This window comes from Limulus polyphemus, unplaced genomic scaffold (assembly GCF_000517525.1).
Source record: "Limulus polyphemus unplaced genomic scaffold, Limulus_polyphemus-2.1.2 Scaffold1179, whole genome shotgun sequence".
In the NCBI taxonomy this organism is placed as follows: domain Eukaryota; kingdom Metazoa; phylum Arthropoda; class Merostomata; order Xiphosura; family Limulidae; genus Limulus; species Limulus polyphemus.
Window position 1 is genome coordinate 39,945 of NW_013666789.1, and position 25,923 is coordinate 65,867.

Sequence of the window (25,923 nt, forward strand, 5' to 3'; positions counted from 1 at the left end):
AGAAAGGACTTGTATCGCTGAAGTTCTTCGGAAAGAATTTCTACGGAAAATTAACAAACGAACAGAGACGTAACATTATGTTGACTACGTAGTCCTATCAGTTTCATTAAATCCGTAAATGACTCGTGGTATTAATTGGAATAAATATACACGAAACGAAATAGCTCAACATAGTGCCACTCATACTTAGTTCTAACAGAAAAGTACCTTTAAGTTTAAACTTCTTGGATGCATAATTTTACCTCTTCATCTCCGACTGTAGCCTAGAAACGACCTGTTATAACATATATTTTACCTTCATTCTGTGAAATGATATTAGGCTTCGGTTTTAGTACCCCTAATTTGGTTTGTGACGTTGATACAGTCTGTGGAATGATATTAGACTTCGGCCTTAGTAACCCTAATTTGGTTTGTGACTTTGATACTGAAGCGATTATCTACTATTATCAGCGATCTCAACCCGTAACCCTGATAATTACTCTCTGATCCAAGAAACCTAATTTTTATCCTGTTATCCTTGCATCAGAAATTAATCATAATGTCTTTACTCTTGAACTATGTTTCTGACATCGGTCTTCGACCGTCCCTACCATAACCTTTGAATATCATACTTTACGCTAATCTTGAAATTAGTCACGCACCATTGTGTCCACGACCGTTGTCTATGACCATGTTCTTAACATTAAACTTGGACCTAACACTGAGCTAGAGGTAATCGACTCCGACACTGGACTCTAGCATAAAATTATTAGGAATTTTATCTTCTATTATCTTCCACTTGTGACCATGTTTTACTTAATAAGTACATTTTAATAGAACGCGAATTCTTATTATAATGTCCATGATCTTAGCACGTGACCTTAATATTCGATTACAGCCTCTAGCGATTACAAGTAAATCATTGGAACAATTAAATAATATAATTCATTTTAGAACATTTCAAATCCTCGACCACCCAATATGAAGAAGTCGGATGATATTTTACAACAATAAACTTGGCAAATTAATGATTTTAATTATCAAACATCATGGGCTGAATAAACTATTTATAACAATATCTGCTTCTCGTAAAGTAGAGTGTTCTATCATCAGTCGGCAAACATCTGGTGTGAAGATTATATGGATTAGAATTATTAAAAAGAAGACGAGAAATGACACAAACTCGCGTTTTCGGCATTTTTATAAACACTCTTGAAATGGTGACGGACCTAACTATTAAAAACAATTGAATAGAGTTGTTTAAACATTTGTTTAACAACAAGTAAAAACTTGGAATGGTCTATCCTTTCATTGGGGGTGTGTCTGTGAGCCAGACTAGTTTCGGAGAAATCCACTCCTCATCAGTGACCCTGGACACTACCATCAATGAAACATCAGACAAAACCAAGCCTTTATAGTAGTTAGGTATCGAAAATCGAAAATGGTGTATTTAAGTGTTTTTACACTCACAAAAAAAAAGAAACCTATCACTCTGTAGGTATTTGAAAAACTTGTAGCATTTGGTCGCAATTTAATTCTTCATATTGTTAGCCGACAAATATTTTTAGGAAGCGACTAGTCCTGTCTATTTGGTGGCGCACAAAACTGCTTCATGATTTGTTTTTATATACAAGATATTCGACTTGATCTGTTACTGTGTGGTTAGTATGAATCAACAAAACCCAATTAAAAGAAAGTATTTTAAGCCTCATGTAAGACTAACACGTTGGTTTGAAAGGGATTGACGTAAATAAACCTTGCAGTATTTTGGAGACTTATTTTCATCCAATAACAAAATGTGTTATAGTATTTTGGCACTTGTGTATAAAGTTAAAATCATAAATAATACTTCAACGTTAAACTGGTATACAGTTAAAAACATTTAATTTAGGTCTATCTTTGGCACTCCTGAGGATGACCTTGTAACGTCGAAATATGTAGAGTCGTCAACTTCTTAAAGGCCATAGATAGGCCTAAATAAAATGTTTTTAATTGTGTACCAGTTTAACGTTGAATATTATTTATGATTTTAACAAAATGTGTGTCTGGATGAGAGTATGCTGCTCTGTAAATATCGCAGTTTGGGAATTTTTATCATTTTTTATAAATAGTTATAATCTACAAACTTAATTACAATTTCTTTTATATCTATAAATCCACAGCCATTTTGGTAGCGTTCTTGCTTAGAATACTGTCGAAAAGCATTTTCTATGAATTAGTTTAAAATAGAACACGCACGTGAAGTTAAGCTTCGAGAGTTTTACTAAAAGTAAACAGCTTTGTCGAAAAGGATGCCAAACATCACTTATTTAGAACGATTTAACTAGAACTGAAAGTCGTCGAGTTTGTAACATACATATGCTTTTCTTTTTTTTACTTCTAATAGATTAGTTCAGTCTTCCTACATATATTCACGATAGCTAAATAATATTCTTTCTCGACCGTCTGAGATCAGATAGATAATGGCTGGAAAGTAAGTTTTTCTCAACCGGCTAAGTTATGTTAGCTGGATAATAAACTTCGACCAAACTGAAGAGTCATGATATCTACACATAAGCTTGTCTCAACCGGCTGAGCCAGGATAGCTGGATAAAATTATTCCCTCAACTGACCGAGTCGTGATGACTGTATAATAAGTTTTACTCAACCGGCTGAGTTATGTAAATTAAATGACAGTTTCTACATGCCTGATGAGTCACGATATCTAAATAGATAAGTTTGTCTAAACCGGCTGAGTTATGTAAATTAAATGGCAGTTTCTACATGCCTGATGAGTCACGATATCTAAATAAATAAGTTTGTCTAAACCGGCTGAGTTATGTAAATTAAATGACAGTTTCTACATGCCTGATGAGTCACGATATCTAAATAAGTAAGTTTGTCTAAACCGGTTGAGTCATGATGGCTAGATAAACCAATAGGAAAAATTCATTAGGATAAAAATACTTTAAAACTTCAACAAATAAGATACAATGAAACGCAAGTCATTACCGAAATACATCAAGAAATTGTATTCAACACTATACAGGTTTCATTAAGGTTGACATGGCATTCTGCGTAACCCACCTTTAGATATTATGTATATAGTTTCTCTACGTTAATATAAGTTTTAATACATGTAGTTTTTCCACAATAATATAAATTTTAATATCTGACTGATAGCTGTTTTGTGTGCACCGTAGTTTGTCCACCTTCATATCAGTGTTGATAGTTTACTATTAGTTATTTAATCTCTCCATGTTTATATAGACTCTATTAGCTGACCATTAGCTGCTATGTATGCATAATTTTGTCGTTGATAGAAGTTTTGAAAGCTTACCGTTAGTTATTACGCATGCAATTTCTCCATGTTTATATAGACTTCAGTAGCTAACCATTTTGATAGCTTGTCATTAAATATTACGTAAGCGGGTTTTTTTTATTGGTGTGAAGTGTGATATCTTACTGTTGGTTATTAGGTACGTAGTTTCTCCACGTTAACATAAGTTTGCTACTTTATAATTAGTTATTATGTGTGCAGACTTTTCTTATTGGTGTAAAGTGTGATATCTTACCATTTGTTATCAGGTACGTAGTTTCTCCACGTTAACATAATTTTGATAATTTATAATTAGTTATTATGTATAAGTTTGATAGCTTACCATTTATTATTATTATGAACGTACAGTGTATGATATTCATGATATACATAGGTTTTAAATATTGATATTATACCTTGCTATCAACCAATACGAACGGGCAATTCTTTTGATTTTCTAAATTGACTAAAATAACAGCGAATTTCAGATTCTACGTAAAAACTAGACATGTAGTTTAGTATACTTTCGATGATTATTCCATAAACTTCAGATTTTTACATAATAGGATCAAAATAACTCTCGTAACTTCGCTTTGTCTGTCTTTAACTTATCACAATCATAAAGAACAATGAACTTAATATTTATAAGACAAACCATAATTTTCAAAAGAGATATATTTTAATGTGTGGCTGAGTTTAGATTATGAAGTTTGATAATGTATGCTTTCGATATCTAAAAAGTTATGGGATCTTTTTCTTCAGGTACTCATTCTTCGTATATCTAAAACGTTATGGGATCCTTCTTTCTAGGTACTTATTCTTTGGATATATAAAACGTTATGGGCTCTTTCTTTCGAGGTATGCATTCTTTGGATATCTAAAAGCTATGGAATCTTTCTTTACAGGTACTCATTCTTTGGATATCTAAAAAGTTATGGGATCTTTCTTCTCAGGTACTCATTCTTTGGATATCTAAAAAGTTATGGGATCTTTCTTCTCAGGTACTACAATGTTTGGAGATCTAAGTTGCTACATCAGTCTTCCAAGATAATATATTTTGGAAAGCTAAGTTACGGGATTTGTCTTCCCAGATAATATATTAATGTTAACTTGCCATCAGAGAAACTTACTTACAGCGAAACTAAAAATGAACCTAGTTACGTGTACAGCTAATTAAATATATTTTTCTTACGTTCTTACTTATAAAGAATAGAATGGATTTTTTCATAACTTGGGTACCCTCGCTGTTAAGAATAATCTAATGCGGTTTGGCCAGCTTCGAAAATTTAGATTAGTACTAAATATATATATTAAGCTGACAATACAAAACAAGCTCTGTAATAAAGATATAAAACTAAAAATAGTAGACTTACATATGTTATAATTTTATTTTAAAATTGAATATATTCTAGCCAATACCGTTGACAAAAGCAGCATTAAACATAGAACAAAGTATACCTGTAACGAATTTGTTATTATATATTTATTTGAATATCAACGTTTGTTTAGGTTAAGTTTATATTTTAAACATGTGTAGCTTATAGCGTCAAATATGTATTGCAAAATTTCCGCCTATTCTCCAAAGTTGTAGAAATTTCTCGAGAGTAAGAATCAACAATATATGTATATAAGTAAACGTTCAAATATAACTCAGTATTGTTATGTAATCTGAATTTTCTAGAAACCTTCCTACGCCTATAAATACAACCAACGCGACGCGCAAAAGAGAGTGTATGTTAGTAGTTCGCTAAAATCACTGTGCTATAAACTTCGAAAGCTATAACTGTGATTTTTATAACGCTAATCAATCGGAAAACTTTAGATATTTGACCAGGAATATTTATAAATTTTGAACGTTACAAATCGTTTAACTTCAGTGGATTCTGATCGGACATTAGTATTTTTACGAAAATATATAAATTCATCGTGGAGAGCTTAGCGTGTGTGGCAAAAGACAAAGCTAGCTAGCTTCCCGGCGAATCGTACCTTGTACATCAACTCGTAATTAGCTCGCTCATCGTAAATCCTCGATAAGATATCAAGGAAATTCCAGACTAGAAAAAAGATTTTATATTGTTTGTAAGTGTGTGAAACTTTTGTTTATAAATCTTTGTTCGTAATAACTATTTGTAATAATTGTTATTGTAAATTATATTGTTGTGTGTATATTAAAATGTATCTGTGTTAAAAAAGAAAATTGTGTATCATTCTTGTTGGCAAATATCATAAACTGACTATATATCGGCATTTATTTAAATACTAAACCCAAAGTACAATTTAATTACTAAATTTAAATTATCAGTTAACTCGGCTTCGGACCATTTGAAATTCTAATATGTAACATACCTTATGTATGGAACATACAAACACTAGCTGTTGGTTTCAAGTACTGTCGTAACTTTAACGTTCGTTGAACAACTAACATCAGTATAACCCTGTACAAGCAGTACTTTCAACAACCACTTCTAAAACATCTTGTGACCAATGAAAATCCATTAAAGAGGTCCGACAATGTAATTTTACTGAATTGTATAAAGTATAGCTAGAATATCGGTTCTGTAATCAAGATATCAAAACATTGAATATAATACAAAGAAAACAGTATGTTAAACATACTATGAGGCGTGTCTAACATAACTGTTCACGCAACTTTTGTCACTTATCGCATGGAGCAGGCAACAGGAAGTAATAAATAAAGTTAAATCTTATGTAAAAGCCAAAAAGTAAACGCGATAAATCTCGAAATAGTTCAATGATAATAATAATAATAAAAAGACTTAGTAAATAAAAATATAATAATCTTAAATATGGTATATACAGTAATTACCAAAAACTAAGGTAACTTAATTAATGACGTATACATAATATAAAACGGAAGGTAAAACCAATGATTGTCGATACACTAAAGTGGTAACCTTAAACAATTTCCGAAGGAATTGAAGTGTAGATTTTAACGTTTTTAAAAAGTCGTGGTATTCTGTAAAACTTCTAAATCCATAATCAGTGGCACTGATATTGTCGAATTTCTCACAGAACTGAATGAATTTTGTGTTTCGAATGCGATAGATGTGAGAGTGTACGAGTCTTTTAATACTGAATAAATTCTATTGTATCCAGTTGTGAGTAGTAAACATTATAACATAACTTGTATGGAATATTAATATTTGTAAATGAAAAGTTTATAACTTGCAAAGTTGATAGTATCCGTTTTCAAACTTTGAACTTGAATGTTAGACTAATGGTTCTGATATCTACTGTTAACATCTCAACTCTGTCTCTATCTGTATTAATAAATATTCTGTTGACAATCGCTGGTTGCTTTATGTTCTAGCTATGCTCTATCCTATATCAAGTTGCATTATGTATTTTGTTTTTCTATGAATGAGTTTGTTCACAAACCCTTCGTATAGTTTTGCATAGAGTAGAATCAAATTTGACAGGCAGACTTGGGATGTCATGCAGGGGTTTCCTGATCTATAAGATGTAGCCTTCCTACCAAAAGGCTTCTAAGGGAGAGGGCCACAACACGTCCGGAAGGTAACCTAGGCATGAAGATGGTCCAGGAGTGGGTTTCCAGATTTGCTGAACCCGAATCTGGCTTTGCAGTTTCTGTTTCTGGTCCTTTTAGAACGCTATGTTTATACTATACTCACAAGATAGCGGAATCAAACGTGATACACGTGTACCTGTGCTACTGAAGTTTCTTTTCGGATTCGGACTCCCTTTGGGTTAGCTATAGAAGTAACTAGGATAATGGAGACGTTTTATTAGTATACTGGGGCCTCTGTGAATCATGAAAGGTATCGTATGCTAGTGTACTTAAAGCCTGTATGGCCCTAGCAATACTAATTGTCTAGCTCTTGATAGTCCTACTATCTAAACAGTATATATGGAAGGCCTATATACCTATAGCAACACTGGTTGTCTAGCTTTTGTTAGTCCTAGCTGAATCGTACATATGCAAAGCCTATATACCTATAAGAACACTGGTTATCTAGCTCTTATTAGTCCTAACTGAGCCGTATGTATGCAAAACCTGTATACTCATAGCAACAATGGCTGCTCTCTATTTGAGCACATGTGACTGTCTTCTGTACAAGATTTTGTAAGTTCTAACTTTACTAAATGTATGTATGCAAGTCATCTCCTTACACCTTGCACTTGCAGTCGCTGAATTCCACAAAATAACAGATATCTAATTTGAGCTTTAACTAGAAATAGGGAGACGTTCTCCTAAATCCTTCGGTAGTGCTCAACTTCTTAATAGACAGTGGGATCTGGTTACCGTATTGCTTGGGATTCCGTGCTTGCTCCATCATTACGTGTATGGTGCTGGATAACTTGTCCCAGTGTTGAAACAGATAATCTGAAATACAATTCTTATAAACAAATTCTAATATTGAAACAGGTAAACAAAGGTTTAATAATGACCGTTTAACTTATTTTAATATTGAAAAATCTTAAAAATAATAACAAATGCATGTGACATTTCTTTTGCTTGATGAAAATTAAACATAGTTAGCACATGGCACATAGATATGTGCATCCGTATGTCTCTGACATGGAAATTTTACTGTTTGTCTAAATTTATTCGTGGAATTATACTTCAACTGATATTAAAGTATTTTGTATACGTAATTCTAATTGTTATATCTCTTTACATCCCCCATCTTATAATATATGTAGAATCTCATTTTGGGCCAAATCTCATGTCATCTGTAAATAATGTCTAGCTTGTTTTTTCTTGTAGTTAAATTTTAGTACTAAATAATTGTGATGCTATAATGTTTTGAGTTGGTATGCTCACATTTTGATTTATTGGTTCTACTTATTGCATCACTTGAAAGCAGTGCCTAATTGATTAAAAAATCATCATGCAGTCTTTATTAATTTGTTAAATTAGTTTCTCAGTAACTTGCCTTATTATAATATTGTTTTTAATCTTTTGTTAGATGCCCCAAAATACATTCTATAGCCTTCAAACTTCAACTTGGATTCAAAATCTGTATCAAAAAACGAAGATTATTGTTTGTAGGAGTAGAAATTTGTCCAAATGACTAAGTAAGAGTCATACTTCATACGAGAGAATAAAAATGTTTTATCTGAGTTTGCCTGATTTAGGAATTTACCTAAAACTTGTCAGGAATTACGGGTTTTAAACACCTGTTTAAGCTTGAGTGGAGAAGAAATTTTCATGTGGAAATGAAACCATAAGTCAAAACAAGTTCAAACTGGTATGGTTAAAGTTAAAACATCCTCTAAAGGATGAATTATAAACTTCAACCTAAGACATAATTAGAAAAGCTATACATTTTACCAAGCACATAATAATATCTACACTAGTGCATACAGCTGATCATTAATGAATCTGTGAAATCATCTGAGCTATACTTTTAGCGTAATGTCAATGTCACATCCCTACATATTTTTAGTTATGTTAAATATTTATGTTGAGAACACAAACCTGGTTTGAAGTAGGAAACTTAAAAGATAAACGTTGTTGTCGTTCACTACACTAGTACTCAGGGCTCTAACGAGAGTGACTACATTGTAGAAAGTTTATGCTTTAATTAGCATAAACATTGTGTTACGTCACAGCAATACAAATTGTTATATAAAACAGATTTGTGTGGTTTATAACATAATTATTGTAAGGTTATAAACCTTTTTTATTTGTATTTTCGAACAACACAAATGACACATGGTTTTCAATTGAAAAGTTGTATTACTTTCATACATTGTTTTGTTGTGAAGTCATTCTCTTTCAACGAGCTTCGAATTCAACCGTTCTGGAGTAGCGAGCGCATTGTGAAACGAATCATCTGAGGTAACTTTTTAACATGTTTTTATGCAACTGTAACTGTTAATTCATGTTATAAAATACCTTAATTTTCTACTCTTATTATGTAGACTGTTCAGAAGGTATTTCGAACCAAATCACAGCATGCGATCCAAATTGCATTTGATGCAAAACATCGTGTAGACACGTTGACACAGCTCAACCGTAGTTTATATTCAATTGTGCTATTATACATTACACGTTGATAATATAGGATTAAAATTGACCTTTTGTGCAGGCTTATAAATTCTTTGCCATAGTTACCTCATAGGTAAGCTTATAAGTATTTATCATTTTGTTTAAGTATTACACTATCGTACAGTGTGTGTAATGCAACAATAAAACATATCTGATTTTTTTGGGAATGGAAAGTAACAATTACAGCTTGACAGTTTCGCATTATAGCAGCATGGTTTAAACATTATGTTCAGGTTAAAGGCTTATATATATATATATTTTATTTTTTGCAATTTTATTTTTTCAATGGCTCCCCAGTGGCACAGCGGTATGTCTGCTGACTTGCAACGCTAGAAACCGGGTTTTGATACCCGTGGTGGGCAGAGCTCAGAGAGCCCATTATGTAGCTTTGTGCATAACTACAAACAAACAAACATTTTTTCAGCGAGATACAATATGTGAGAAAAAGTGCACGCATGCATGCTCTGTAAAGTCCACATTGACTATTTTGTTGTTTTTCGTAATTCGTAGTACATACTAGAGGGATTTATATATTTTGACAATAAAGTTAGAAAAACATGACCTTTACTCTCCAGAAAATGACGATAAAAACATTTTTTATTTCAACCTCAATGTTTTTGTTGTAGTAATCCACCTAAGATATATAAACCAAATACTTTTTCGCCATAAAATGTAGGTCTAGGTTCAAATATTCTCTTTTTGTTTCAATTTATTCTCTAATTTTGGCTGTTTTCAAAAATCCCAATTATGAAGAAAGTGGTTGACTTTCAATGTGACATTTGCCTTTGAGCTACATTAATCAATCGAAGCCCCTTCAGCGTGACCTTGACCTTTGGGTTACAGTAACCAAAGGTTAAATTAAGTGAAAGTTAACCAATCAGTCCTTAAGAAACATGCAACATTTGTATCAAATATGTTTAAAATCAGATAAAAATATTTTGAGTTATACTGTTCATACACACACACAAAGAGTGGTGAAAACAATGCTACCGCCAACGGGCGAGGTTAATCGAAATTAAAAAAACCATGAAAAAGGAAGGTTTACTTTTCTAAAACTTCGGGTTATTGGGTTCTCTTGGAGTGAATTTTGAAACAGTAGCGAATTTGGTATTATTTTTTATTAGTAAATATTTTATGAATGACAATTTTTAGCTTTGTGATGTTAGCACAACTTCAAGACGTATAACTTATCAACAGACTTTCATTCTTACACAGTACTGAACAGTAATTTAGCACTGATTTTACTAATTTAATTTGTTCTATATAACTTAATGTATCATTTATAGCATCAACATCTGTTTTTCTCGTTTGAAATATAACTGGCATTAAATTTTCATATTTCACTCCATCATAAAATACGTTGAATTAAAATTTAACTATAAGATACATAGTGAAATCGACTGGAAACCTCCCTCCCGTTAAGCACTAGCAATTCTACATCAGTATATCGTCTATTATCTTAAAGATGTAAAACTTATCAGCAGGCTTCCATTCTTACATATTTCTATTTCGATCTAATCAACGAATGTCATTCAATTATCATTTTAGGGAAAACTAATATATAGTTGTATAATCATTGCCATGGAAAATGAAGTCCAATATGTTTTTATTCATCCTTCCCAGTCGTAATTATGCATATTTCTAGCCCCCCAGTGGCACAGCGGTATGTCTAAGGACTTATAACGCTAGAATCCGGGTTTCGATACCCGTTGTATGCAGAGGACAGATAGCCCATTGTGTAGCTTTGTGCTTAATTACAAACAAACACAAAAATCACATTTCTAAATTTCTTTTATTAATGATTTATTAATACTATTCGTATTAAGTCTTCAAATTTCCTACATTTTAAACTGAACAGTAATTTAGCACTGATTTTAATTTTCTATCTACTAATTTAATTTCTTCTATATAACTTAATGTATCATTTATAGAATCAGTATCTGTTTTTCTCGTTTGAAATATAACTGGCACTAAATTTTCACATTTCACTCCATCATCAAATACGTTGAATTAAAATTTCAAGATGAGGAAGAATGGTAGCTTTGGTTCTTTTTGCTCTTATTTAAAAAAATAAAAAATATTTAATTCTGCTTGTTTTGAAGGATTGATTTTTCTTCATTATATTCTAATTTTATTGTTTGATTCATTACCTTAGTTTTCATATTTAATGGAGATTTCTTTAACTTCGTTTAACTTTAACTTGGGTTTCGTACTTAGTCATAATCTCCATATTTATTAACTAACTATTACTAACTCCAACTATGATTACGAAACTCAAACAGTTGTAATGCTCTGTTCATAAGCTAGTATTAAAACATAAATAATTATCACTGTTGTATTCATAAGCTATGGTCCAAACCCAAACAATCCTCATTAATCTATTCATAAACTAGGATTAAAACATAAACAACTATCCGTATTCTATTCATAAGTTACGGTTCAATACAAACAGTTATCACTTCATAATTCTAAGGTAAGATAAAACTGTTTCTTATACATGTTTCTGCTTTCTTTTCACATTACACTGTAGAACACAACAAAGTTTCTTCTAGTTTCATATGTTTTCTTTAAATGTACTCTATAAGATACATCAGAGTTCATTCGCTTATATCCGTTATCTTTAAATACAACATTGTGAAGTACATGGCAATATGACCAAGTTGTTTCTATATTATGTATAAAACATGGTATTACACATTAACATTCCTTCATGTAATGGATGGCAAGCTCGAAAACTGAAGATACATGGTATTACACGTTAACATTCCTTCATGTAATGGATGGCAAGCTCGAAAACTGAAGATACATGGTATTACACGTTAAGATTCCTTCCTGTAATGGATGGCAAGCTCGAAAACTGAAGATACTTAACCGAAGAATCGAGTTGCTATTTCCAGGATATGAGCAAAAACTTATCCCATTAGGCCTGACTTCTATAGCAGGATTTTGTTGTACTTTAATCTTTTTTCAGGATATGAGCAAAAACTTATCCCATTAGGCCTGACTTCTATAGCAGGATTTTGTTGTACTTTAATCTTTTTTTCATTTTAAAACTTGATATTGTATATTTTATTGCCTAGTATCATTTCGGCACTTTTTAAACAATTTACGTGTATGTTTTTTTGTAGCAGTAACATGCATGCAAACGTTGAAGCTCCTTCATGTAACATGATGGTAATAGGTGCATCAGCCTGCCTCATCTTGAAAGTACAAATGTTAACACTGAAAGAAATTCATTTAGAATAATTTTCAAAGATATTTAGCTAAAAACGCTTGGTTGCTTGTTTGCATGTCCAGATTTTGTAATTTTATCCTGGTCGTTTGATGTTGGAAAACGTTTCCAGCCCATAGAAGCAATTCTCAGCTTTTATAAATATGTACCTAAAAATCCATTTGTGATAAATACAGCTGTACAATTATAAATATTTACATTAATTTTTTTCAGCAACAGAGTCATTTATGAAGCAATGAGTATGAAATTTTTTGGATATTTACATAATCTGGATGGAGCTACGAACATGTGATTAGTGACTTTTTATCTTCATATCTGCTACATTATCATGTACTTACGTAAAGAACATTTTCATTATCATTTCAAACGCATCATCATCTTATTTTGCTTTGTATACTGAGCTACTCGACTTGCGGAGAACCGTGAATTGCGACTAGTGGTGCACTCTCGCTATCTGTTAGAGATAATTAGTAAAAACTACCATTGTGTACGCAAATCGTTTGAGAGTATTGATAAGTGTAATCTTTCAGAGTGAGTAAAGTGCAAGGGATTCTGATAGTTTACTCGTTGTTTGTGTATTTATTAAACCCTATTATCTGTAACTTATATTCTATCATACAAAATAGGCTAATAATAATGTGGACATCTAAAAACTACTGGTTTATTTTAGCTTTCTTGGAAATTATGTAATATTTGGGAAGCGTTTCAGAATTTCAGAGTATTTTTTCTCTTTCTTTATCCCAGATTGATGAAGATGAAAACAGATCCCTGGCATTTTGGATAAAGAACAGGAGTTGTCTGGATCAAGAAATGCCCTTAAAACACACACAAAAAAGTTAAATTATTGACCTGTATTCTCGAGTTAATCGTTCTAGATAATAGTCTGAATGAAAAATACAATCTGTGTTTGAGGAGAGATTAAAGATTCCACAAGTAGTCTTTATCCGATCATCAGTATTGTGGATTCCTGTACGTAAAGCATACGTGGCTTGAAAGACGTGATCATAGCCATTAGATTTAAGAATACGATAAAGTATAAGATATAATGTACAGTTGACAAATCGTTTCAACATACTGAAATTGACTGGAAATCGTCCTCCCGTTAAGCACTAGCAATTCTTCTTCAGACTAGTATGCCGATTCTAACAGAAGATCGGACCAAATGGTTAACCTCCACGAGTTGGATAGTGCTCATTTCTTTGGTCATTTTTACCACTCCAGTAGAAGCAGATAATTCTACTAAATGCAAAGAAGGTTTAATATTTCCGTTATGGTTACCTAACCATAATCTTAGTACTGGAGACGTCGTTGCCAGGGGGATCGTCTATTTCATTGGTTTGTGTTACATGTTTGTGGGGGTGTCTGTCATCGCCGATCGATTTATGGCATCTATTGAAGTCATCACCTCAAAAGAAAAAGAGGTAGTAATTAAAAAACCAAACGGAGAAAAGCAAACTATCACTGTAAGAATATGGAATGAGACTGTCTCGAATTTGACCTTAATGGCTCTCGGATCGTCTGCACCAGAGATTTTATTGTCAATAATTGAAGTGTATGGACAAAACTTCGAGGCGGGAGAGCTGGGACCTGGTACCATTGTGGGAAGTGCAGCTTTCAACATGTTCGTTATTATAGGATTGTGTGTTTACGTGATTCCCAACAACGAGTGCAGGCGGATCAAACACCTAAGGGTTTTTTTTGTGACTATGATCTGGAGTGTGTTTGCATACATTTGGCTTTACTTGATCTTGACTTGGTTATCGTATGGTGTGATCGAAGTTTGGGAAGGATTGACCACTTTTCTCTTCTTTCCAGCAACTGTACTTACTGCTTATATCGCCGATCGCAAGCTTTTGATTTACAAATTTCTTTCGAAGAAGTACAGAATGAACAAGAGAGGAGTCATTGTGGGAGGGGAAGGAGAAAATGTGGAGATGCAAAGTGCGTCTAAAACTAATCACATAGTCGAGGGAGGTTTTAAAGTGTTTGAAGAAGAAGAGAACGACGAGATTCGAGAATTTGAAGAACATAGAAGAGAATATATTAACATTCTGCGTGAGCTCCGACGGAAACATCCACACCGCAACATGGAGGACATAGAGGTGATGGCTCGCGAGGAAATTCTTAATAAAGGGCCTAAGAGCAGAGCTTTCTATCGAATACAAGCAACAAGAAAACTAACTGGAGGAGGAAACCTTATGAAAAGAAAGGTGGAGAAGCAGGAAATGAGGAAAGAGCTAAGTGAGGAGCAAATTGTAAAAGACGACAAAGTTTATATTTTCTTCAATCCTGGTCACTACACTGTAATGGAAAATGTTGGAGAATTCGCAGTTAACGTTACTAGGGAAGGGAATATGAGTCATACAGTTTGCGTTGACTTTCAAACAGAGGACGGCACTGCCGAAGCTGGCTCTGATTACGACCCAGTTGCAGGAACGCTTGTTTTCCGACCCGGGGAAGCACAAAAACATATATTTATCTCAGTTGTTGATGATGACATATTTGAAGAAGATGAACACTTCTACGTTCGTCTTAGCAACCCTCGATACTTAGGATCTGACGTTGGATTTGGAGGAATGAATGGGTCATTGGGGAGATTACGACAGTGTCCACTCTTACAGCTGGCAGCACCTTCTATAGCAACAGTCATGATACTGGACGACGACCATAGCGGCGTGTTTGGCTTCAGTGAAAACCAGTTTGAAATTGCCGAATCTTCCGGCACGTTTGATGTTCCTGTGTGTCGATACAGTGGAGCCAGGGGCCGAGTGGTAGTACCATTCAGGACCCTAGATGGCAGTGCCAAAGATGGAGTTGACTATGAAAGTATTGAGGGCGAGATTATTTTTGATAACAACGAAACAATGTAAGTTGATTTAATTCTCTGTAATTTTAAATTATTAAGTTCTAAAAATATGAAGACTGATACGGTCTGAGTTTGTTTGTTGATAAGCACAAAACTACTTAATAGACTATCTGTGCTCTTCCCCCCTAGGTATATAAACCCGAATTTTAGCGTTATAATTCCTCATGGTTACCGCTGAGCTAACGGGGGTTCTTTATTTGAGTGATTCCAAAATGACTAGTTCAAATATACAGAAATCAAATTAAAGATGCAGGGATATTGGACGTTCTAAATCAAAATATATATGACTAATATTTTACTTAAAAACACATTCATAAAGTCTCACGGAGAATCAGCATTAAATTTATGAACTTACAACGTTAAAATTCGAAGTTCAACCCTTCCACGGACATGGCGCAACTACGTCACTATAAACCTTTGTACAAAGAAAGAACAACAACAATTATAATATCCATAATTAACTTCAAAATGCTAGAAAGATAATTTATTTATGACAAATGTTATTATGTTATATTATTATATTTCTATTAGGATCAAAATAGAACGAAACTTTCTATATAACATGTTTGTTTCTACATGATATATATTATTAGGTTATGTATATAATATATTGATCTTTAAACTTTGTATATAACATGCTTGTTTCTACATGATATATATTATTGGTTTATATACATACTATATTGATCTTTATTTAGGAAAAAACACCACATCATTTATTGGCGCCACAGTTTCTATCTATTGATTCACAGGATAGTTCGTCTGCTCGTACAAAGACAAAGCTCCCTGTGTTTCGCATATAGCACTATTTAACATTATCTGAAGTGTAATGGACAGTCTGTCCACCTGAAAAATAAAAATAAATCCTATTTAATGGATAATGCACCAGACAGTGGATCTTATGTTCCTTGGTTCGTGTCCCTTTATATCGAGAAAAATATAAATAAATCGCACTCTTCACTTGGTGACCATGAGCGCGTTATAACGGTGATGGTCAAATTCCCCTACTCAGTCTCACAAGGGTAGCTTAAGAGTTGAGGTTAGAAAATGTTGACATTTCTGACCTCTCTCTTTAGTCCATCACTTCAAAATTAGTGACAGCTAGCGCAAATAGCCCTGGTATAGCTTTGCACAAATATCAACAAACAAAAAAACTATATATAGCTGTTTCATAAGATAACATATATATATATATAAATACACCCGACACGAATAGAAATATATATATAAACCTTCTGATTTATCATTCTAATCTTTGAAAGATGATTTAATAAGCGAAATATATCAAATAACATTTGACTGAGTAAAACTTGGAATAATGAATATCACAATTCGGCCGAGAAAAAGCAACATATCTATCACGCCCTTTTATTTGTTTGTTTTTTAATTTCGCATAAAGCTACACGAGGGCTATCTGAGTTAGCCATCCCTAATTTAGCAGTGAAAGACTAGAGAGAAGGCAGCTAGTCATCACTACCCACCGCCAACTCTTGGGCTACTATTTTACGAACGAATAGTGGGATTGACCATCACATTATAATGTCCCAACAGCTGAAAGGGCGATCATGTTTGATGGGACGGGGATTCGAACCCGCGACCTTCAGATTGCGAGTCGAGCGCCCTAACTTTCAAAAGGATATTAAAATCTTTAGACTTATTTATCAATGCACTATTACCGAATGGTTCGTGTTTTATTCCTACTTATTCTCTGCTAGTATCTTGCCACAATCTATCATTTTTAATTATCTGGTGGAATTAATGTTATGTGATTTTTACCATATAATTCAGTTTTTGACATTTATTAGCTTAGCTAGTTCACGTATAGATATATCTATTTTGTCACTGATATGCTTTTATTCTTAAGTTGTAAAAATAATAATTTATATGTAAATACAGTCCCGTTACGAAGTGTTTATTCTTTGCTTTAGGAACAGAAAGTATTATTAAGGTGATTGTTGAGACAAAACAATACAGGCTGGATGACTGTTTTCGAAAAAATAACGATTAATTAAGACATATAAGGAGAATTAATGCCTCATTATCTCATCATGTATTTTGTTTCTCCTATGGTATTATCTCTAGTATTTCATTTATGATTGGTGGTAGTTCGTGAAACGGAATTATGAAGTTGGTTTTGGACAGTGCAGGAGAAAGGCCGATATTTCTGTAATCTGAGAAAAATGTTTAAAGTAAAAGTATAAAGCCACAAAAATACTTTTTGAAATTTCTGAGATAAGTCTAAAGTTATTCCCTCAGACTACGCATGTGGTAGGAAATACATAATTTACCATGGTAACAGTGAAGTGTGCTAAACTGTGACGGAAGTTGATCTACATTACAAAGTCCTTCTATCAAGCGAGGCACAAATCATCATAGCAGGGGGAGTTTGTATATTTGTTTTAGAGCAAAGCCACATTGAGCTATTTGCTGTGTCCACCGCGGAGAATCGAACACCGGGGGACAGGAGGGAGAAAAAAAAAGTAAATACAGTAGTGATAGTATAGACAATAATCAAAAGTCAATAATCAAGTGGATAGGAGACAATCATAATATAAATATAAAATTTTGGGATACAAGGGAAAACTAAGTTTAATGTGATGGGTGAAATGGAGGCGACAATAACCATATAAAAAGCGATACCAGTACTAGAGGTTAAAAGTTATGGCTTAAAAGAAGCTAACCTGAAGTTAAAGTTGAAACTAAAATGTGCATCTTTACGTAATGTTGAAAGAGGATAGATAAACTGATCTAATAATTCATAAGTTTTCTTTCAAGCATAATCTAAGTAAAAATATTTCTTTAACATTTCCTAGTTTGTTAGTAAGATAAACGTAGATCTTAAATGCCTCGCTATACTTATATGTGGCTGAATAACTTATTAGACCATCTTGAATGCAGTTACTACTGTAATTTCTAAATCGGATATTATCACCTGTAAAATAAATATGACAGGAAAAAAAAACATATTGTTTATAACGCATTTGTAATATAAAGTAGAGTTCATTTAGTATTTGGTGTCTTTAGTACGTTTTAAACAGCTAAAAGCTGTTACTCCCACACCCATTATTTCACTTAAAAATGTATATACATCTACACTAGAAAGGGTTCGGTAAATTATATTAAAAGGATATTAAATATAAAAATCAGCAAGCCGCATGTCAACCACAGCCGATCTAAAAGTTGTAGTGGAAAGGAATGTATCAGAACTACATTTCGACATTGTTTGGCGTTTGGAAAGCACATTGCTCAAACCACACAATTCGTGTTGGTTCATACATGGTTCACAGTTTCATCTGGTTTGTTATAAACATAACATACATACATCAGATATTGCTTGGTTTATTAGGTTTGTATTAAAATAAATGGTTCATTAGTTATCGGTGTTTTACTGCGCACATAAAAAAAATTCATAATTATTCAAGTAACATTTCGGTTATAGTGTTTAATATTTAGCCAACCTTATGGTTGTCATTATATTATAATTAAATGTACTTGCACTTTCAGTTGTAACTAATGAGTATACAACGAAAATGCTCCTTCAGAGAATAAATGACTAGGTAACTAAGTTTCATGATTATTAATTAAACACCATTTCTGAAACACACTTTGGCACCTTTCTGGTTAGGTCTAAAAATAATTTGTGTGGAGAAACTTGATTGATTAGCGATACAAACCTTGAGTGCTTTAGAGTAAGGTAAATACAACTATAGACACTGCATAGCTGTCACTTATCACTTGGCTGTAGGTGGCGTTGTTTGTACTATGAAATCATGTTGCAGTTTTTAGAAAAGAAACGTTGCAGTGCCTATTGAGGTACGAAAATCAAAACCACAGATAAACACCCACATTATTAAACAGGTAGAGTACTGCAGTTCTAAAACTGCTCTCCACCTGTCAGACTATCCTGATATTTTCTTTTTTAGAGATAATAGCGAAATGATGCTTTAATGTATTCAAAATTTCAAGTAATAGCTGGAATTTTATTGTATTAATGGTAAATCAAAGCGATGGGATGAATACAACAATTCTAATAAAATGTTCTGGTAGAGTATAGAGTTAATATAATACGTTGCGACTTTAATAAGTTCCTGGGATATTACGTTAGATTAGGTTTATGACAAAGTACTGGAAAATACATAGGGATATAATTCTGAGAAAGAACTAAGCTAATATCTTTCTGATGAAGAACTGGAGTTTGATAAAGACCATAATTATGATAAAAGCTTTTGTGATGATGCAAAGTGAAGATTTTTAACGACATTTTGAGGTACTACAGAAGGTTATGGTCATGTTAGCATATTTGAATAATGTAAAATGTTATAGCTTATAGCATATTTTGGTAAAACTGATATGTTTAGTTTTGATAACATATATGGACGATAGTTTATAGAAACTGATTTTTTTTAAATTAGCCTGTTATAAAAATAACTGAAAAATGAGGTTGTGTAAATGTAATACATATATGTTAAATAATATGTCATACGTTACACGCAGGAAAAGAAACTCAAACGTTTGTAAAATTATCTATTTATACGCCATTAAATACTTATACTAAGGATCAGATAAGAGTTAACAGTAGTAAGATGCTAAAGATTAAACACTGCAAGAAGATACTAAACGTTAGTTAAGGATAAACAAGATACTAAACGTTAGTTAAGGATAAAGACGATAGGAAGATACTATCGTTTGTAATTAAGAACAAAGCTACACAATGGGCTATGTGTGCTCTGCTCACCACGGGTATCGAAACCCGGATTCTAGCGGTGTAAGTCCGCAGACATACCGCTGTGCTACTGGGGGGGGGATACTAAACGTCAGTTAAGGATAAATAGGGTAAGAAGATATTAAACGTTAGTTAAGGATAAACACTGCAATAAGATACTAAACGTGAATTGAGAATAAACAGGGTAACAAGATACTAAACATTATTTAAGGATAAACAGTATAACAAGACACTAAACGTTAGTTAAGGATAAAAACGGTAACAAGATACTAAACGCCAGTTAATAATAAACAGGGTAACAAGATACTAAAGATTAGTTAATGATAAAGACGTTAACAAAATACTATAGGCTAGGTAAATTTAACACAATTAGAAGATGCTAAAGGTTAGTTAAGAATAAACACGATAACAATGTCTATCGAATAAAGATACTAAAGTTCGAGTAATAGAAGTAGAAATAAAATGTTCTTAAAGATAAGAGCAAATATAGAATATAGATGTTAAAGGTCAGAATATAGCAGCCACAGTGTAAAATTACTGTTATATAAGAGTGAATATGGAATAAAGGCACTAAAAATAAAATACAAATAGATACGGTTATAAAGATACTAAAAGCCAGGAAAGAGTGTCCACAGTGTAAAGTTACTAAGCGTCATATAAGAGTGAATATGGAATAAAGGCACTAAAATAAAATACAAATAGATACGGTATAAAAATACTAAAAGCCAGAAAAGAGTGTCCACAGTGTAAAGTTACTAAGCGTCATATAAGAGTGAATATGGAATAAAGGCACTAAAAATAAAATACAAATAGATACGGTATAAAAATACTAAAAGCCAGAAAAGAGTGTCCACAGTGTAAAGTTACTAAGCGTCATATAAGAGTGAATATGGAATAAAGGCACTAAAAATAAATACAAGTGGATACGGTATAAAAATACTAAAAGCCAGGAAAGAGTGTCCACAGTGTAAAGTTACTAAGCGTCATATAAGAGTGAATATGGAATGAAGTCACTAAAAGTCCAATACAAGTGGATACGGTATAAGGATTCTAAAGGTCAACTACGAATGAAAGTTAATGGTTAGATAATAATGATAACAGTATAAACTATTAAAGGTGACATAATGATGAACATAGCATAATTGAACTGAAACATAAAAAGGAATAAGTAACTTCAGCTAAAGATAATGAGATAAACTGGCTACTAAACTGTAGATAAAACATTATCACTTTCATAAAGGGGAGGATAAAAGTAGAAATAGTATAAAGATAAGATAAAAGTGTATAAGATGAATATTTACGAAATGAAAGTGAAGATAGTATATAGTTACAATATACCAGATAAGTCAGCTAAGACTGTTAAGTTACCTAATGTCAGATATGAAACTAGTAAAGATCAGATAATGGTAAAAAGGTATAAAAATAATTACATACGACTGACCTCACTATAAAACTATGAAAAATCATGTTATTTTATTGTTTTTGAATTTTTTTCTCAAAAATACTCGAGTTCCATATGCGTTAGCAGTCCCTAATTTTCAAGTGTTAGACTAGAGGGAAGGTAGCTAGTTAAAACCACCCACCGCTAATCTTTGGCTACTCATGTTAAACCGAATAGTGGAAAGTGATTATCACTCTTATAATGCACCCTCGGCACCAAAGTACGGAGCGTGATTTATTTTTCATATTTCTACAGTAACGGGACGCCAACAACGGATTCACTGATCTACAGTCCAGCACACTAACCACTGGGCTGGACTCAGCCCCAAGATGAAATGAAAGTGACCACAACACAAAGCTCCAAAATACGTTAGATGAACTGACACCGTATATTTTTCCTTATCATAAAATAGAAAGTTAATCTATTTAATGTTTTAATTATATACTCTTAGATTATTGTGTTTACTTTGGTAAGGTTTCAGAAAGATTTCAGTTTGGACGGTATATTATAAAACATGCATTCTACGCGATAGACAATCTGTCTGTTAAGACATAGAACACTAAAAACAACATAAAAATATAATTACTATTTGAAATCAAGAGCAGATGTAAACCAGGCAGTCTCTGTGTCGTAAAATTACAAATTATCACCATTGTTTCACCCTTGATTAGAATAGCAATCGTTCTGGACCTGAGCAAGTATGTTGTAATTTCTACAATATTTGAACTGTTGCAAATAAAAAAAACACGTAAAAGTCCCATAAAGAATATACATCTGTGAAAAAAATAGACAAGTGGGATATCTTTTCAGCTGATTAAATATTTCCATATTCAGTTGTCAAAATTACCTTTTTTACCAAAAGCGAATAGCACAAAAATAGTTTTGTAATAGTAAGAAAGCTTGAAAGATTCGTTGTTCTAACCTTAGTGAATTATATGTATCTCAAATTCACAAATGGAAACAAATTATTTAAAAGCTGTTAATGATTTCAAAATATTCGTATTAAAACGCACTGAACTAGAATGAAGGTTAGTTAAAATTAATATAAACAATGCATGTACTCATGGATATTTAGATTAAGTTTTGTATTTTCGTTTTTGTTTAGAAAAGTCTTTGCATTAGTAACAATGTAGTAGATATAGTTATTGATTTATATTGTAGACATTATTAGTTCTATGAGAGAAGTTTCAATGATAAATATTATAATTTAAGGCTGTTATTTTGTTTCTCGCCGATTCACTTCTCTTTGAAATGAAATATCATTTCCTAACATACTTATATGGCTCTATTGTATTTCAAAACTGGTGTAAGTACACGAGCGTTTGTGTGTTAAAAGTACAGAAAGAGAGTTTTGACATTTAAAACTTATAGTTAAGCAGCTGTTCGTCGAAATTCGAAGCTTAGTAGGTGTCGAAAATGACGAAGGTGGTCATAGATACCAAGGAAATATATTCTTAACGTCATCATACTGTATTTTCAACCTTCTACGTGACGTAGTTAAGCACAAAGCTACAAATTGGACTGTCTGTGCTCAGCCCACCAGGGGTATCGAAACCCGGTTTCTAGTGTTGTATTCCGCAAATATACCGCTGTGTCACTGGGGAGCACGTGACGTAGTTTACTCGTTCCATTTTTAATTCTGGCTTTCCATTATAAAAAAAAAGATAATTAAGAAGATAAGCTGTATCACACGACACATTTTATTTCTGATTTACCGTAGGTAAGTTCTTAGTTTCTGTGTTCTTACATTTACAAAACATCTAGTTTATTATGTTGACGTTAGTTTGATACAATGTAAGTTGAAAAAAATCACAGTAGCCATTGTTCCTACGTTGTTTTCTTATTGAAATTGAGAATCATTCTAATGTTTTTATTACTTGTTTTAGTATGTTTTTGATGTCCCTTCCCTATTCTTTTACTGAGCGAAAAATCCATGTTTATTTCATTTCCACTGCATTCAAAATGTTGCCATGTAGTGCAGAGTTCATATTTCCATTATTAATGTAGTGGAAAAAATTCATATAGTTTAATAATGTCTGGAGACGGCTTGAATGGGTAATGAAAAAAAACTTTAATATAAGTTTAACATAACAGCAAATGTACAACGTATAATGTACATCAGGTACCTGATGATGACAAAACCTTGTCGAAACGTTGTACATTTGCTGTTATGTTAAACTTATATTAAAGTTTTTCTTCATTACCCATTCAAGCCGTCTCCAGCCATTATTAGTCTCAAAGTGGGTTCCTCGTCATCGAATTCATATAGTTTCTTCGTCAAGATTTTTAAAAAATGTTGCTTTATGTTTGAATGTCTGCATATATATAGAGGAGTTTAAGTAAAAACAAAACATAATAGAAGACTGATGCAATAAGGGCAGAAGTTTATATATAGAAGCTTAGTTTTATGTTCTTTAAAATGTCATAACTTTCAAGGATGCACGTGTACGTATTAAATGGTTAAGTAGTTTTGTAATTTGATGAGATGGTTGATGCAGCTGCATGCTATCACAAGACTTTTCAAGTTTCAACAAATGAACATATTGAGGTTGTTTAATTTACTTTGCTATAAATGTATCCAATCATATCTTTGAAAAGAAATTTCCATATAATTTGAGTATTTTCTTTCTTTTAATTTCTTTTTTCTTCACTTATCATTATACTTTTGCATTATTTTACCTTAAAATTGAAATTTTATTCATGGCAACTTTTTTTCTGTATATAAGTTTACTTGACGACGTTTCTAAAAATACTTATAATTAATAATGTTCAAAATCCTATCATCTGCATTGTAATTCTTTGTACCATAAATTAGGCCAACAAACGTATCATATAATACCATTATTAGTAGTGGTTGATTTAAAATATTTTTTGTCTTTTTTTTATTTAATCGGCCAGCCGTAAGCTCATGGATATACAATGCTAAAATTCGGGGTTCGATTCCCCGTGGTAATCAGAGCACATGTAGCCCATTGTATAGCTATGCGCTAAAGCTAACAAACGAGCTAAAACTATCTAATCATTGCATATAATAAAGTCTTTCAAAACCTTACCGTTTCTCATGGTAATAACTATGTACATGGTTAACATATATCAAAATAACCAGTTTCAAGGAAGCGTTTGTTGGATTACAAGATAACCTTTCAACGAAGTGACTTGTTAAATCCAAAAAGTAGAAAAAGAGAGTCTAAGTAATATGTATCAGTTTCAATTTAAAACTTGTTTAAAAATAATAAATAGGTTTTATTTACTAGTATAACCCACTCAGTTGATTACCTCTATCACTTAGAACTTTTAATCTGAGCAGCAACTAGTAACCTAAATTTGTCACACAAAAGCTACCAAATAAAATAGGAGAATATGATTCCAGACAGCTAGCTTTTGCGATGGATTTTGTCATAGGTTTTAAAAGTGCAACAAATGACTTATATTACGCCTAATTATATTAGCCCTTGCTTTCTAAATAGATCAAAAGAAACAAAATAACCAGTCTAGATGAAAAATTAGATGATGCAGTAGTGTTCAATCAGTCAATCCTATTACGAATATAAAAAGAACGTATTTTTTTAAGTTTTACCAAATTCCACAACGTTAACAGCTGCTTCAACGTTGTAAGACTGGTTGTCTTCTTTCTAGAGTTTATTTGTTCTTCGTGTACTATATTTTTGAACGTTTAGAGTAAACTGTGTACAACTTGTGATATTTTTAATCATTTAAGTACTACAGTTTTGTGATATTAAAAACAAACTTTGCTATATTGAGACTTTGTATATATTCAACTTGATTTTCGTTCGTTTCTGGCAGTTATTTTGATTTAAACTTAATTATTTCAGGGGAAATAACTAATAATCAAGGGTGCTCGAAGATTAGCAATCCTCCTTCACCATGCTCGAGGCAAAAGGTTAGAGTTCAATTTGTGGTCAGCGATTTAATGAACCGTATGGGCGAAGAAGTAGGAAAATAAATAATAATAAGTAACTTAGTAAAAGGAACAAATATATATATATATATACGTATGATGTTGAGGCAAGTAGGCGGAGATGAAGGCAAGTCCAAGGCGTAGCAGAGGCCGGTTGGTCTTGTAGAAGGACCAAGTCGGCAGCCGTTGTTGACAAGTTATCGAAACAAAACGAAGCAAACGGGCCTTTACAGGGCCTGGCGGGGATCAATGGATCCAAGTGCCATGGCTGGGATCTATAGATCCAATGCCAAGGCGTAGCAGAGGCCAGTTGATCTTGTAGAAGGACCAAGTCGGCAACCGTTGTGACAAGTTATCGAAACAAACGAAGCAACGGCCTTTACAGGCCTGGACGGAATCAGTGGATCCAAGTGCCATGGCTGGTATAG

At 32.7% G+C, this 25,923-nt stretch overlaps 1 protein-coding gene across 3 annotated transcripts in view; it reads left to right on the forward strand.

The window, feature by feature from the left end:
- The window catches only part of LOC106462484 (sodium/calcium exchanger 3-like), a 109,721-nt gene that overhangs the window by 32,177 nt on the left and 51,621 nt on the right, over window positions 1–25,923 (forward strand). For all 3 annotated transcript variants that reach the window (XM_022389761.1, XM_013922410.2, XM_022389762.1), the window contains exon 2: window positions 13,291–15,412. In XM_022389761.1, the coding sequence (XP_022245469.1) occupies window positions 13,680–15,412 (1,733 nt within the window). In that variant the 5' untranslated portion in view covers window positions 13,291–13,679. The remainder of the gene's footprint in view (window positions 1–13,290; window positions 15,413–25,923) is intronic.